Source organism: Pseudorca crassidens, chromosome 2, assembly GCF_039906515.1.
Source record: "Pseudorca crassidens isolate mPseCra1 chromosome 2, mPseCra1.hap1, whole genome shotgun sequence".
Taxonomy (NCBI): domain Eukaryota; kingdom Metazoa; phylum Chordata; class Mammalia; order Artiodactyla; family Delphinidae; genus Pseudorca; species Pseudorca crassidens.
Window position 1 is genome coordinate 137,331,004 of NC_090297.1, and position 16,645 is coordinate 137,347,648.

The 16,645-nt window shown below is 39.1% G+C and overlaps 1 protein-coding gene across 1 annotated transcript in view; it reads left to right on the forward strand.

Annotated features, from left to right (window-relative positions):
- The first annotated feature begins 1,698 nt into the window (after positions 1-1,698).
- Positions 1,699-16,645, forward strand: part of DHX9 (DExH-box helicase 9) — a 54,777-nt gene continuing 39,830 nt past the window's right edge. Inside the window, exons 1-3 of the mRNA XM_067728856.1 lie at positions 1,699-1,839; positions 4,386-4,518; positions 5,828-5,968. Coding sequence (XP_067584957.1) covers positions 4,408-4,518; positions 5,828-5,968 — 252 coding nt within the window. The 5' untranslated portion in view covers positions 1,699-1,839; positions 4,386-4,407. The remainder of the gene's footprint in view (positions 1,840-4,385; positions 4,519-5,827; positions 5,969-16,645) is intronic.

Sequence of the window (16,645 nt, forward strand, 5' to 3'; positions counted from 1 at the left end):
CCGGACCACCCAGTTCCAGAAACTGACCTGGGGACTTTGAACCCGGCCCAGCCTTCCCGCCTTTCGAGGGGCGGGACCAACGGTCCCCCAGGATACCCGAAAAGACCACCAAATAAGGAATACCCTGCGCCCTCCCAGATTCACCACAGCTCTTTCCCTTCTTCCCCTATAAAATCTTGCCCAACCCTCTCCCGGGTGCGACTTCTCTGGCCCCTTTCTCTCGGACCAGTGAACCTCGCCCGGGAGCGCTCCCTAATAAAGCTCACTTGAAGCTTTCCTCTGTTTCGCGGTGCCGTTTGTTAAGATCCGACCTTACACTCTCAATTGAAAGAGCAACAGAAAACCCCAGAAAAAATAATGAAACATATAATCAGTCTACCAGACAATGAATTCAAAAAGTTGGTAATAAAAATGCTGTGTTCATTATCTGCTACAAAACACTTGCAATTCACTTATGCTAGTTGGGTTTCACTTATCATAAAAAAAAAAAAAAACCTGGGGCTTCCCTGGTGGCGCAGTTGTTGAGAGTCCGCCTGCCCATGCAGGGGACATGGGTTCGTGCCCCGGTCCGGGAAGATCCCACATGCCGCGGAGCGGCTGGGCCCGCGAGCCGTGGCCGCTGAGCCTGCGCGTCCGGAGCCTGTGCTCCGCAACGGGAAAGGGCACAACAGTGAGAGGCCCGCGTACCGTAAAAAAAAGAACAAAAAAAACCTGCTGCTTTAAGCACCCTGGAAGGGGACAAAGAAACAAAAGATTAACGTGTTTCCCCGAATGATTTTGTTCCTATTTGAAGAGAGCAAACACATGGAGAAAATAAAAGAATGAGTAATGCTCGAGAATGCTGTGTTATTCTGATCATGGGAGCAACAGAGTTTTAAAGGGATTAATCACAGTAAGCTAGAAGAGTTGGGAAAAAACGTAGTGAAAGAGGTGAAATATGAGGATGATAGGTGTGATGGGGCCTGATAATTGATTAGCCTGGATTCTGTGGAACAACCCCAGGTGAAATATTTTGTATTGTTGCCTGCGTGGGAAGCACTAGAGTTCAAAAACTTAAGTGACTACTACAATCGTTAAGAATCCAGTTTATTCCAAAGACTGAAGACAAGAGGCTATCCAATGTGAGCAAAAACAACCTTGCAGTTTTTGTCTATTCATTAAACTAGTTTTTACTGAGCACTGGATGTACCAAGCACTGCAGCGAGCTAGCCAGGCAGGGTTCCTGCCTTCACTGAGCTTATGTCTTTCAGGAGACGTTCACGTTAGAGTATCTGACTTACTCCACCACCACCTACTGAACACCTATTGTGTGCCACATACATATGATAAGCTCCCTTCACATGCCATCCTATTCAATTGCCTCAACAACCCTATAAAGTTAGCACCTGAGATTTCCAGTTCTGTCTTCGAAGGGCACCTCATCTATCACAGGTCCCTATGACAGAAGCTGCAAAACATTTTGCTGCATTAAAATGCTACAGGTCCCCAACTCGCAAAAAACTTTCAAAAGTAGGTATTGCACTACAGGAAGAAGCAGGGCTGGGGCGCCCGGGGCCAGGCGCAGCGGATCTCCCAGCCGACGAGACTCTACCAGCAGCTTGGTAGCTGCAGCCCCGCCCCTCCCTCTAGGCGCCCTTTGTCCCAGGCTCGCTTTCTGCGCATGCTTAGCGCACTGACCCCGCCCTCCTTGGCGCCGCGACCGGAGCCATTTCGCCGCCGCCGCTGCTGCCTCTGACTCCGTGCGTGTGGGTTTGCGTTCGCTGTGTGTCCGTTGCTAAGGCCGAAGCCACGGACGGTCCTAAGAGGCCTGTGCTCTCGGGTACCAGGAAGCGGACACCGGTAAGGGAAGGACGTCCTTGTCACTCGTTGGGCCCCGCGGCTCTGCCGCCTGGCTTTGTTGCCAGGCGCGGGCGGCGGGGGCGGGGAGGGGGAGGGGAGCCGCCCCGCCGGGTTCCCGGATTGCGCGTTGCGTGCTGCTGGCCGCGCCGCGCTTGCGCTGTTCGGGGCCGCGAGGTGGCGCCCGGTTCTCCGCGCAGCTGGTCACGGTCCCGGCTCCGGAGCAATCAGACCCCACTTCCTCCTCCGCGTTGCTCGCGGCGGTGGCGCTGTCGCCACAGAGTGAAAGGGGGTGAATCGTCTGAGGGTGAGCCCGTCGAGGCGCCACCCACGCCTAGGGCCCATGCCACAAATACTGGGTGCTGTCCTGCGGGTGCTGTGGACAGAGTAAACAGGTTAGGCGCAATCCTTGCCCTTCCCTCCCAGAGGTTGCGGTCGTGGCGCGGGGGTGGCAGTAGGGAAACAAATGTCTGCAGGTTTCGGTAAAAAGATCATGAGGAATTAGTGTAAAGGGAGGGAGCTACTTTAGATAGGGTGGCGAGGGCAGGCTTTTCGGAAGAGGCAGACCTCTGAGCCGATATCTCGGCCATCGGGCGGAGAATGCGTCAGCTATGAAGACGCGGAGGAAAAGCAGAGCTGCAGAGGCAGAAGGGATTAGTTAGTGTTTACTGGCAGGGATTGGAAAGAAACTGAAAGAAGGCCATGTGATTGGGGTGTGGTGAGAATTTAAGAGAAGAATGGATTTAGGGGTAGCCAGAGTGGAAATGGGAATTATTTAGGACGTTCTTGCCGTACTCCAGGTGGGCAGTAGTGGTAGCAGGGAGAAGGGAGAGAAGCGAATGGATTGGAGACATGTTTTGGAGGCAGAAGTGCGCAGTAAATCAGTAGTAGATCAGGACTACCTGGCTTGGAATTCTGGGTCCCCCAGTTAGGAGCTCTGTCTCCCGGGGCAGGTTATTCTTTGGCTCAGTTTACTCACCTGTAAAAAGGGAATAATAGTGATGTTTATCTATACAGTGTTGTAAGGGTTAAGTAAAAAAGTTCACATAGATGCTCCTTTAAGGATACCGACTGGCACATAATAAGGGCTCTACAAGGGATAGCTATGGAGGATCTTGAGGGACTGGGAAATTCCCACATGGTGATGTGAGTAACTTGGTGGATGGAGGTGCCATTTAGGGAGATGGGAACACTGGGATTGGCGGGAAGAGGAACAGGTTTGAGATCCCAAGTTAGCATTCAGATGGGTCCGTTAGTGCTGCAGTTGGATGAGCTTCATTTTGGAGCTTAAAGAGAAAAGACTGAACTTTCAATATATATTTGGGCATCATTAGCATATAGTTGATATTTAATATTATGGAGTTAGAAGAGACTACCGAGGGAGGAAGGAATTTGATAGTGTAGTCCTTCATATTTCATGCTACTCATTCACGCTGAGGGCTTGTTTTTTAATTATTCATGGTTGGAATTTGTAGATAGACATCATCAGCGTTCCACAGCTTTTCATTAATAGAATGTCCCCAGGGTTAATCTATGACTACAGAATAAATTTTTTATACTAGGGTGAGGTTGGACGACACAAGGCTTAGGTGCTAACAAAATGCACTACACATTAACAGAAGACAGAGACAATGCTCTAGCAGTGGGGTTTCTTCTCACATCACAGCAAACTAAATTCGTAGCATATTTTCTCTGGTTCTTAATTTACTCTCAGATACCTTGCTTGTAACTCAGACTCAGGCTCCATATCTTTTGCTATCTTATAATCTGGAGTAGAGGGAGAATGCCAACAAGTATGGTATGTTGCACTTCAAAAAGACATAATATTCTCAAATTTTAATGAATAACAAGGCCTAAAGGAGAGATTTGGCACAGGATATTTAAGTTAATTGATTACTGTTTCCAGTTGAAGTGCTGTATTTGGACTTACTAACATATTGCCTACAACTTTGAGGGCAGTCTGTTACGAGACATAATCCAAATGAGGATAAACTATTGGCTTTATATATAAAATGATTGATGACCATTTCTTAATATAGTAGTTTGGGTTTGAATTTAGACCTCCACAGTGGATAACTTAGAAAAGTTACTAAAACTTTCTATGCCCTAGATTCTTCCTCTGTAAAAAGATGATATAGTAGGATCTACTGTGTATAATGTTATCTACCATTGTTGTAAGGATTAAATTAGTTAAAACACATAAAGTGCCTTTTGTGAAAAGTAGGACGTTCCATAAAATGTCTTTCAAGAAAAGATAAAAACCACTTGTAGTTACCTGAAGATAACACTTGGGGGGATATGTCTTTTCCAGTCTTGATTTACCTATGCATACTTTTTGTGTAGTTCAGATCATAATTTAGTATCCTGCTTTTTCTTATAACATGTCGTAGTCTTTCCAGTTATGTCATTAAAATTTCTTCATAGGCAGTGTTAATAGCAGCATGATAGAATATCCTGTACTTAACCTAGATTTTCAGTAAATTCCAGGTTGGTAATTTCCAGTGTTTGTTCTTATAAATAATGCTGTTTTTAACTAACTTGTTTCTTAGGTCTGAAGAAGACACTTGAATCATGGGTGATGTTAAAAATTTTCTGTATGCCTGGTGTGGCAAAAGGAAGATGACCCCAACCTATGAAATTAGAGCAGTGGGGAACAAAAACAGGCAGAAATTCATGTGTGAGGTACTAAAAAAATACAGTTTACATTTATGTGACTTTTGAGGCTTATTTTATTATTAAAAGAACAATGTTTTCTGTTTGAAAATGTTAATGTGTTGTACGTTGGGGAATCTTCTTTACTGTGACTTGCTTGTTATGTCTACTTCATTATGAATCATTTTCAAGTGAGCATAACTGTTTTTGGGGTTTTTTGTGGCTGCACCACGCAGTTTGTGGGATCTTAGGTCCCCGAGCAGGGATTAAACCTGGGCCCCCTGGCAGTGATAGTGCAGAGTCCTAACCACTGGACCTCCAGAGAATTCCCTGAGCATTACTTTTAAAACAATCTGATAGGTAAATTATTCTAATTAGAACGTGAAGCTTCCACAGCTTCCACAGTACCAGTAGTGCAGATTAGAAAAGTTGGACCAACGGTTTGTAGTTTTACTAGTTCCAGTAGAAAGTATATCAATTCTTTTTTTAAAAAATTTTATTTTATTTTATTTTTTTATACAGCAGGTTCTTATTAGTTATCCATTTTATACACATCAGTGTATACACGTCAATCCCAATCTCCCAATTCATCCCACCGCCACCACGCCCTTCCCCACTTTCCCCCCTTGGTGTCCATACGTTTGTTCTCTACATCTGTGTCTCTGTTTCTGCCTGGCAAACCAGTTCATCTGTACCATTTTTCTAGGTTCTGCATATATGTGTTAATATGCGATATTTGTTTTTCTCTTTCTGACTTACTTCACTCTGTATCACAGTCTCTAGATCCATCCACGTCTCTACAAATGACCCAATTTCACTCCTTTTTATGGCTGAGTAATATTCCATTGTATATTTATACCACATCTTCTTTATCCATTCGTCTGTCAGTGGGCATTTAGGTTGCTTCCATGGAAAGTAGATCAATTGTTGATTGCTTCAAGTCAGAGTACTTTAAAATAAATACAAGTAGAGAGCTTGTTCTTGGGTCTTATAAAGTCAGATTTTAATGTGGAACATTCTGTTACATGAGACGAGATTGGGCGCATTCAGGGTGGTAATGGCCATAGACTGGAACATTCTGTTACGTGAGAAGAGAATATCTGAGCCACATAAGTTAACATTCTTGTTTTTGGATTAGTTTATTACTAGACAACACGAATTAAGCTTTTTTAAATAAGACAACTGGTGAATTCTCTTGTGTGTTATTTTCAGTGTGTTTATAGAGTATATTTCCAATAGCTAACTGTAGTCTCTTAATGGACTAGTGAATTATGATTTTTTTAAATACCAGAATTACGCAGGTCAGTCTCTCAAGGTATTTTTTTCTTGACTGTTAAAGGTTCGAGTGGAAGGATATAATTACACTGGCATGGGTAATTCCACCAATAAAAAGGATGCACAGAGCAATGCTGCCAGAGACTTTGTTAACTATTTGGTTCGAATAAATGAAGTAAAGAGTGAAGAAGTCCCAGCTATTGGGGTAAGTATGGCCAAGCACTCAGACATATGTTATAAGGTTATGCTAATCCAGTATGTATGGAGGCCCAGGGTGATAATTTTTCAATGTTGTTTCCAAATAGTATTTTAATGTGTTCCAGAGTGAACCTTGGCATTTTGTTTTCTCGGAGAACTAGGATGATTTCCTGAAGATTTGGATTTTATTCTCATTATGTACCTGACTTGTGGGCTTGGGAGATCCCTTTAATCTGTATGTCTTAAGGTTTTATATATTTCATTCATTCAAAACTGATTTTTCAGAGCCTGTTGTATTCTGTGTACTTACAAAGATAACATTTTAAACAATATAAAAATCAGTAACTTTTTAAAAATATTTATTAATTGGCTGTGCGGGTCTTAGTTGCAGCACGTGGGATCTTTAGTTGCAACATGCAGGATCCTTAGTTGGGCATGCGGGATCTAGTTCCCTGACCAGGGATCGAACCCGGGCCCCCTGCATTGGGATCTTGGAGTCTTAACCACTGGACCACCAGGGAAGTCCCAAAATCAGTAACACTTTAAGATACATTTCCTCCCATTGACATTCCCTTAGATGGTAGAGACAAAATAGTATTTGGTGCAGTGGAATATCATTCTTGTGTTTTTGATACCATGATCATTTTAATTATATTGGGAGTGTGCAGCAAAAACCCCTTTCCAGTACTGTTTTTAAGAAATAAAGTTTGTCATTTAATTAAAAAATGAAAACTTGCATTTTCACAAAAATTCAGGTGGTGTTGATATTATAAAAAGATTCACATTATGATTTAAGTAGATGCCTTAGGTAGTACCCAGTTTTTATAAAACCTTTAGGAATAATCTATCAATTTTAACACTTTTCACTGGGTTTTTGTATTCTGACTTGCTTATAAAGGTAAAAATACATGGTTTTTTTCCTTCCATTGCTTTTACCCAGAAATTGAGTCTTACTTTCTAGTCTACTGTACCACTAGATAATTACAGGATTTTTAATTAGATTGGTTGAGCCGTCTATAAAATGAAGGGGTTGGACAAGATGACCTTGAAGACTCTTTCTGGCTATGAGAAGAATGTTGCAAATATCTTTCAAATGTTTGAAGCTATTGGCCTTTGCTCCATCTGTTATGACCTATTCTGTTTCTTGTAGCTTCTTCCTCCCTCTTGTAGTGTAGGTCTGCCTGTGGCAAATTCTCTTTAATTCTTTTATGGAAAACTATTTTTATTTTACCTTCTTTCTTGAATATTTTCACTGGATATACAATTCTGAGGTGCCAGTTCTCTTTTCTTTCAGCACTTTAAAGATAACGTTCTGTTGTCTGATGAGAAGTCAGCAGTAATCAAATCATTTCCCCCATATGTAATGTTTTCTTTGGTTGCTTTCATTTTTTTATCTTTGGTTTCTAGCAGTTTCACTGTGATATAACTATGCATGGTTTTCTTTGTACTTATCCTGCTTGGGGTTTGCTGATATTCTTGAATCTGTAAATTTATGTCTTTAACCCAATTTGGGAAGCTTTGGGCTATTATTAAAAAAAATTCTTTTTCTGCCTCATTTTTTGGTCTTCTTTTTCTGGGACTCTTATGTTACGTGTATGTTAAACTTGCCGATATTATGTCAAAGGTCCTGGAGGCTCTCTTCTTTTTATCCTCTCTCTACTCTTCAGATTAGATGATTTCATATATATATGTATGTTCAGTATATGTTGAATATAATCAGTGTATTCAGGTTCACTGATTGCTTTCTCAGTTCCATTTTGCTGTTAAGTCCATCAGTGATTTTTTTTTCAAATGTTTTTTCATTTCTAGAATTATCACTTTTTTTTAACAAATTTCATTTTTCTGATAGTATTTCTTACCTTTTCATTTATTATAAGCATATGTTCATAATATGACTGAATTTCCTTTATGTCACTGACCATAGTTACAATAGCTGCTTTAAAATCCTTGACTGCTAATTCTAACATCGGGCCATCTCAGCTTGGGCTCTGTTGATTGTGCTTTCTCTTGAGATTTCTCCTCTTTGTATGTCAAGTAATTTTGGATTATATCCTGGGCATTGTGAATACTATGCTGTGGAGACTCTAAATAATGTTATTCCTCCAAAGAGTATTTATTTTGTTATTGTGTTGTTAAGCAATTAATTTAGTTGGACCCAAACTGCAAACACTGTCTTTTGAGTGATAGCTCAAATCTCACTTCAGTTTTCTGATCCTATGCTAGGAGGCTTGGAGTCTTTCCTGTATATATGTAGTTCAGGGGTTAGCCAGAGATTTGGGGAGAGTTTATACACAAAATTTGAGATTGCTCCTTTCCTTTCCAGGATTCCTTTCGCACTTTTTAGCAGCTTTGGTTTCCCCAAATTCTTACCCTCTGATATGTCAGGCCAGGAAGACTGGGTTTTCTGTTGAGTTTTAGCTGCCTCACATGGTCTTCCCTAGAGCTAAAAGGCATAATAAACAGGAATTATACCCTTGCTATTTCTTGCTTTCTCATTTCAAGTTCCTTCCAGAATCTGCCAGCTTTTGTTTACTTTTTAGTGCCTGTGTATAGTCGAGGGGGTTTTAGGGGTGTTTTAGTTCTTGTTTTTATTTTCCTAGAGCTCACGTTATCTGCAGGAGTCAGTCTAGTAGAAGCTTACTTGGGCATACCATAAACAATATCCTACTTTCAGTTTTTTCTTGTTAGCATTTTAGCACATTCAGATTTTTCCCATTAAATGCTCTGAATATGCATTTTCTGCTTTCTCCCTCACTTCTTCCAGCTACACTGGCCTTCTTGCAGTTCCTCAAATATGCTGGCATCTTTTCCACCTCAAGACTTTCGTACTTAACTATTCCTTCTGCCTGTAGTGCTCTTCCTCAGCCATCCTGTTTAAAATTGCAAATCTGCCGTTACACTGGTACTTCTTATTTCCTTTCACTGTTACATTTTTCTTCATAGCACTTACTAACTTATAGCCTGCTGCTTCTCAACTGGAAGTCATCTTGTCCCACAGGGATGTTTGGCAATTTGTGGAGACATTTTTGTTGTTACAACTGGAAGGGAGTGGTGGTGACACTGACATCTAGTAGGTGGAGGCCAGGGGTGCTGCCAAATATCCTACAATGCACAGGACAGCATCCTACAACAAAGAATTATCCAGCCCAAAATGTCTGTTATACTAAGATTGAAAAACCTGCTTCTAACCTAGTTTTTCCCCCTAGATCGTCATATTAGAATTAAATTCATGAGAGCAGAGGATTTTTTGTCTGTTTTTAGTTCATTGCTGTGTCTCTAGCATCTAGAATAGTTCTGGCCCATATAGCAGGCATTTAATATTTTTTGGTTAGATGAATGAATGAATGGTGAATGGATGAATTTGGAAAAATATTATATCACAAGCCAGTCTTTACTTTTAGATACCATCTTTATTTCACCTCCCCATCCCTGCCAAACCCTGTTTGTGTCACTTCACTTGCGTTTTCACTCAACAGAATGCACTTGCCAAAAATGACCTGTTTCTAAATGCAGAGGATACTTAAATTTTTTTTATTTTAATTTTTTTTATTTTTTGCGGTATGCGGGCCTCTCACTGTTGTGGCCTCTCCCGTTGCGGAGCACAGGCTCCGGACGCGCAGGCTCAGCGGCCATGGCTCACGGGCCTAGCCACTCCGCGGCATGTGGGATCTTCCTGGACCGGGGCAAGAACCCGTGTCCCCTGCATCGTCAGGCAGGCTCTCAACCACTGCACCACCAGGGAAGCCCTACTTAAATTTTTTATTGTGGAAAGTGTCAAATGTGTATCAAAGCAAGTATAGGAATGATATGAACCCCTATGTTCCCATAATCCAGTTGCAACCTTTTTCAGCATGGCCAATCATGATTCATCTCTATAATTTCTATCTATATTTTTCCTTCTGGATTATTTTGTAGCAAATCCCAAACATCCTGTGATTCATCTGTTACTGTTTCAGTTTGTATCCCTAAAAGATAATCCTTTAAAAAACATAGCAATTCCATTATCAAACCTAAAAAAAAAAAAAATTGAAGAATAGTTTCTTAATATTCCCAAATACCCTCAGTATTCAGATTTTCCTTGTTTCATAAATCCATTTTTAATAGGTTATTTAAATCATGCTCCAAATGATGTCCATATACTACAATTGATATCTAGTCTTTTAATCATTAGATTCTCTCTCCCTCTTCCTTTGTCTCTAATTTTTCTTTGGAATTTGTTGTTGAAGAAAGCATGTTATTTATTCTTTAGTTTCCCACAGTTTAGATTTTGCAGCTATATCCCTCTGGTATCATAAAACATGTTTCTCTGTTCCTCTATTTCCCATATTTAGTGGTTAGATTAGAGACTTGATCAGATTCAGATTTGTTTGGGGTAGAGGGGCAGGAGCAAGAAATTTCCAAAGGTGATGGTCTGTACTTCATCAGGAGGAGGTGCATGATGTGACATTAGCAGCCATTGATATCACCGTGTAGATTTATTTCATTAGCACATTCCTTTGATTTCTGGCTGGAATACTTTTATAACAAGAAACCGCCTTAAAAAGCAAAAACAGAACCTCTCCTTATCAATAATTTAGTCACTCTGAGATATAATTTATACAGAAAAAGCAAGATAAATGTTTTGATTCTTTCCCTTTAACAATTAAAAGAGGGCTTCCCTGGTGGCGCAGTGGTTTAGAGTCTGCCTGCCGATGCAGGGGACACGGGTTCGTGCCCCAGTCCAGGAAGATCCCACATGCCGCGGAGCGGCTGGGCCTGCGCATCCGGAGCCTGTGCTCCGCAACGGGAGAGGCCACAACAGTGAGAGGCCGGTGTACCGCAAAAAAAAAAAAAAAAAAAATTAAAAGAAATAAGTTTGTCCCTAGCATCTTCCAAAGGTTACCAGCTAGGTTTTTTCCCACAATTATTATGAACTCATTGATTCAAATATATAACATTTTAATCCATTATTTTTATTGTTGATGTTTATTTTAAGTTGTCCCATTTTGGACCAGTAGGACCCTCTTCACATTGATTTCTAAGTTCATTTAACCTTAGTCTTTGATCACTTTCATGCTTTGTGGCATACCATATGTTTGGCTCAACTTGAATTTTCCTATCTCAGATCTGGAATCAGCCATTTCTTAAGATCCCTGGTTCTTTTCACTGGGGGTTGATTTTTAGAGGCCACAAACTGAGTGCCAAGAAGTTACTACTAAATTGGTCATTGTTTTAGCTTTTTCAGTGTACACAGCTTGGGAAAAATTTTTCCAAGACAAGATATATTTTGAGTTCAACCTGATGCTTCCAGTTTAAATTCAGAATTGCAGGGCTTTTGCTTAACTTCAGTGTAGATCTGTATGTCCATTTTCCCCCAATCCAAAAACCATGGTTCCTTGCAGTGCCCCAACATAATTACTCTGTTGCTTTATTCAATATACATGTACAACAGTCTCCACTGTAAATTCCACTGCTACCACCAATAATACGATTACTGAAAAGTTTAACATTTTTTGCAATTTTTTTTCATATTTAGGGTGTATCCTACTATAGACATACAAATTACTGCACTTTAAAGTTTGAAATAATTCCTGTTCGTGATCATACTCTCAGCTCTATACTCAGGTTCATCTGTTTCATTTTGCTTTTGATTTTTAGGGATCACCTTTTTAAAATTGGAGAACTGAATTAAATAGTTACATAGTTTTGATGTTAAATTAACAAAAGAAGTATATTTAGAAAAGTCTGGCTTCTGTTCCTGCCTCCTCCATCCTTTTTCCTGTCTTTCAGTTTTTTGTTTTTGTTATATAGTTTTGGGTCAACCTTTTTCTAACTATAAGCAAAAAAAGAAAAAAATGTATATGTATTACTATCCCTTATCCCAACTCTTTCTTAAATTAACGCTATCTTATTCTGTACACTTTTCTTTTTCTTTTCCTACCTGTTTTTTACTTCCATAGTACCATAGTTTATTCAACTAGCCTCTATTGATAGAGTTTTGTACTATCTTTTTACTGTTACTTACAATGCTGACATGAATAGCCTATATATTATGTATATGTATGCATATGAATTTTTGTATTTTTGCTAGTCTGTCTGTGGGACAGATTCCTTGAAATGGGATTGCTGGGTCAAAAGATATATGCCCATGTGATTTTGCAAGCTATTACAGTTTTCTCTCTCCATAGGATAGGAATTGTATTATTTTGCAATTTTCACCATTTCAGTCATTTCCAGTGGTTCTCAATAGGGGCAGCTGCCCCCCACCGGGGTGGGGTGTCAGTGGCAATATATAGATAACGTTTTTGACCAAGGGGGCAGGGGTGGGCTGCTACTGGCATCTAGTGGGTAGAGGCCAGGGACAGTCCCCCACAACAAAGAATTAACTGTCCAAAATGTCAGTAGTGTCGGGGTAGAGAAACCTCAGTCTACCACCTCACCACTGCTCTATTTTTGTCAGTCTGTGGTAGATATCTCAGTATACCTTTAATTTGCCTTCCTTTTATTTTGAGTGAAGTTGAAGATCTTTTGGCATTTAAGGACCATTTGCATTTCTTTTTCAATGAACTTGTTCATATGTTTTACTCATTTTTCTGTTATTTTTTAAGTTATTTGCATATTAGCAATAGTAATCCTTTATCTGTGATATGTTACAAATATTTTTTTTTCCAGTTTGTCCTTTATATCTTTGTTTTTGCATGTGGTATTTTCTGCCATACCAAAAAAAGATGTTCTTAATGTAAACTGAATACTCCCCCACCCCTCCCTTTTTTTACCGGTATTCAGCTTTGTTTTTCACATCCTCCATCGCAACACACTCTTCCTTTGTCTTCTCTATTACCCCGTCTTCGTGATTTTCTTCCTGTCTCTGACTGCTCCTTAATTTTGTGTTCTATCATTCCCTCACTTAGTAGGGTATGGTCCTATACCCTTAAGTATTCCATACCATAGTTATCCCATCCTTTGTTCATACTACTCTGTAAGCTTTGCATTCTATCAGGTATTGGTACTTGAATCTTTTTTGTAATGAATGCATCAATCCTTAACTTTTACTTAGACTAAACCATAATTAATCTTTTGATATCACTTGACATGGAGCTTATATTTCTTCATCTTGAACAAAACCGTTCACCTCAATAGATCAACTTTAAACAAACAGGCATTCCCCAAAAAAGTGACAGCAGTGAGAATTTATGAAACTTCCCTGTACAACTTGTCTCTTTTCCTAAACTTGAATTTTTAAATTATGTACAGTAAACAGTTTTTCTGGCCTTGCTTCCTTCTATTAGATGAAAATCTTTTTGTTTTTTGATGGGGATTTTGTTTGATTTATTCATAGGAACAGTATGCCCTCTGAAATAATGAACCTATTTTGTCACCTGTGTTGGGTGGGGGGTTGGTCACATCAGTCTGTAGGTGAGTCTACGTCGAATACTGTGTTGAATTCTTAATGTAATATTGCAAGATTATCAGAATGCTTGACCCATTGTACATTTCACTGTATCACCTATATCAACAGATTTAGTAGTTTTGGTATTCTTTTTAAAAATTATTTAATTTAAGAGAGAAAAAGTGATAGTGTTTTAATTTGTTTCTTTCGTTATTAATAAGTAGACCATTTGTTCTAAATGTTAATTATTTCTAACTTCCTTCTTTGAATTGTCTGTTTGCTTATCTATTGGTAGTTCATGTTTTACTATTAGTTCTCGAATTTAAAAAAATAACATTTTTTACAGTGTTTAATACATGTTCATTGCAGAAATTTTAGAAAACAACTTAAATTTTAGAAAGACAACATAAATAAACCATAGTATTGCCAGTGTCGCTAAAATCTGTATTTTTATTTAGATATTTAAATGTGTATTTTAACACGATAGGATACAAATTGCGTATTCTATTTTATAACCTTGTTTTTTCGCTTATCTTAATATAATAAACATTTTCTCATGTCATTAAACCTTCCTTAGGGCAGAGCCAAGTTTATGCACGATGACACGCCTTTTAATACCCCTTTCTGCATCTTTTTTTTTTCCCTTTCTGCATCTTAATCTTAATAGATCAGTAAATGTAAAAAAGGAAATTCTTCCTGTCTTAGTGCTGCTATAACAGAGTACCATAGACTGAGTGGCTTACTTATCACACTTACGTAAGCTGCGAAGTGTTAAGATAAAGGTTCTGTCTGATTCAGTGTCTGGTGAAAGAGCTCTCTGCTTTGCTTTTTTTTTTTTTCAGTAAGGGCACTGTACCCTTTCAGGTGGGCTCCACTCTCATGGCCTTATCACCTCCCATAGGCCCTGACTTCTGGTACTATCACATTGGAACTTAGGATTTCAATATATGCATTTTGGGGAGACTCAGGCATTTAATCCATAATACTCCCCATCACTGGAAAGTAGGAGGTTGTCCCACTAACAAAACCTCAATCTTGAAGAATCTTTTTCTTAAGTTGATGTAGATAGAGAGTGAGGTAGAATGGAATTGTGGCCCTGGAGTGGCAAGGTGGTGGAAAGAGGAAAGACAAGTAAACATTGTGGCACCAGTGCTGCTCACTGGTTTTTTGCTGGGACCTGGCTATTAATGGTGTCCCAGGAGTAGGCTGTACTTTGCCTCAAGCCCTATGCTATCTGTATAAAGAAATCTTTCAGTCAAAAAGATTGAAAATAAAGACATAAATAAAGCTGTACCAGGCAGATGAAGTACAAAATAAAGTAGGAGTAGCAATATTAATATCAGAGCAAACTTTAAGGAAGGAAGCAGCAAGGACAACAAAGACAAAGAAACATCAATTCACAGTGTATCAGTCTGTCTAGCATTAGAAATACTAATGTTTGTATTGGCAAAACCAAGATGGTAATGGGAGACAGTGGCAAAGGGACCAAAAAATTCCAAACACTTGGAAATTTGAATTCTTAGTTCTAAGTGAAAATTTAAAATTACAATTACAGACTGTTTAGATAACATTTTCTATCAAAACTCTGGAGTGCCAGAGGAATATTCTATTCAAAGGAACATCATCGAATGCTTTTATTTTTATACAAGGAATAGTTTTTTAAATGAATGGGCTAATAAGTTTCAATTCAGGAAGATAACACCAGATAAAACAGGAAGAAATTAATAAAGGCAAAATCAGAAATTGCTGAATTAGAAAGGAAAAAAGTATCAATAAAAGTGATAAGTAAAAATTTTTGATGTTCTTTGTAAAAGATAAATAGTCCATCCCAAGTCTAATTAAGAAAAAAGTAACTAGATTCACAGTCCTTTATCAAAAACTCACGTGGTTAGATGGGTTTGAGAATGCAGCATGTTTCGTATTTGAGAAAAGTAATTTGTTGCACATACCATATCTTATGACACCTCTAGCAGATCTGAGTCAGAACTCTGTAATCCGACTTTTTTACTATATCACATTGATGAGTCTAGAAGAAATATCTACTCAGTGATCAACTTAATAGAGGTTTTAAAAAACACATGTGACAGGATTAAGTGCTTATTACCAATAAGGTACTTGGGAAATGGAGTAGAGAAATACTTCCTAGACATGCTAAGAGGTATCATCTAAAAATAATAGTGAACACTGTATTAAAAAAGTGCTGCTCAAAGTGTTTGTTACAGTTTGTGAGGAGGTAAATATAGAAATGAGTAAGAATTTAGAAATACTTAATGATGTTTTGACAGTAAACTTGTATTTGTTGAATCTAATAATTAGAAAACTTGGGTTTGTATTTTATGTTTTTCTATTTCATATTTCTAGGAATTTATTTTTGGTATATTTTACAAAAATATTGTTCCCAGTGGATTAGGGGAAAAAACTCAAAGCCAGTTCTTCATTGTGGATAGTTGGAGATGCCCTGCTCTAGGGGAACTTCTGTAAAGTTAAAACAAGACCAAGGTGTCCACTGTCACCACCATTACTCAGTGTAATGCAGTAAATAAAAAGGAATATGTAGAAAGAAATGAGGTGTAAATATTATAAAGAATCTAATTGGACACATATCTTACTATAATAGTAAAAATTATAAAGAACTTGTGCATATGTAGTTTGTAGGACCTGTAAGAACAGTGCAATGGATTTTCACTGAAGGATAGCATCAAGAACTCTTAAGAGTCTGAGATTTTACCACACTTGCAAGCTAACAGTTCAGACTGCCACAGTTTCATAGATACTGACAGAAGACACAAGACTTCTGAGTCAGAGACAAAGGATGTTACTCATGGGATAGTAGGCACCATACTCTTCATGTTTGCCTCAGTTCCCCCTTGTCCCTGAACCCCTTGGGGGACGGTGTGGAGTAGGTCCAGGTGGATGCTGAGGACACAGTGGGTCTGTATCACAGCTGAGGCACCTGAGCTTAAGGAAAGCCCCTAGTGTTGGGGGGCTGCTGGCAAACCTGCCGGCTATCTTTATCATACTTGTTAGGAAACAAACCTGCCTCCTACCCTGGAGGAAGATATTGTCTTCATCTTGCAAGTTTATTTGCTCTCCAAGCATCCTTGAAAAAATGTTTAAATAAAACTTGAAAAAGCTTGAGATATCTGTGGGGAATTGTCTCAGCAGATAGAAAAGTGATGAAATGTAGAGCCACATATTTGGGCGCGCGTGTTACTGGAAGATGTCGGCCGGTGGGAGTGTTATTGTAAGACAGCAGCCAGCTCATTGTCAGGAAGTCCGTTCTCCCTGAGTAAGTTCTATAAATTTAACATAATA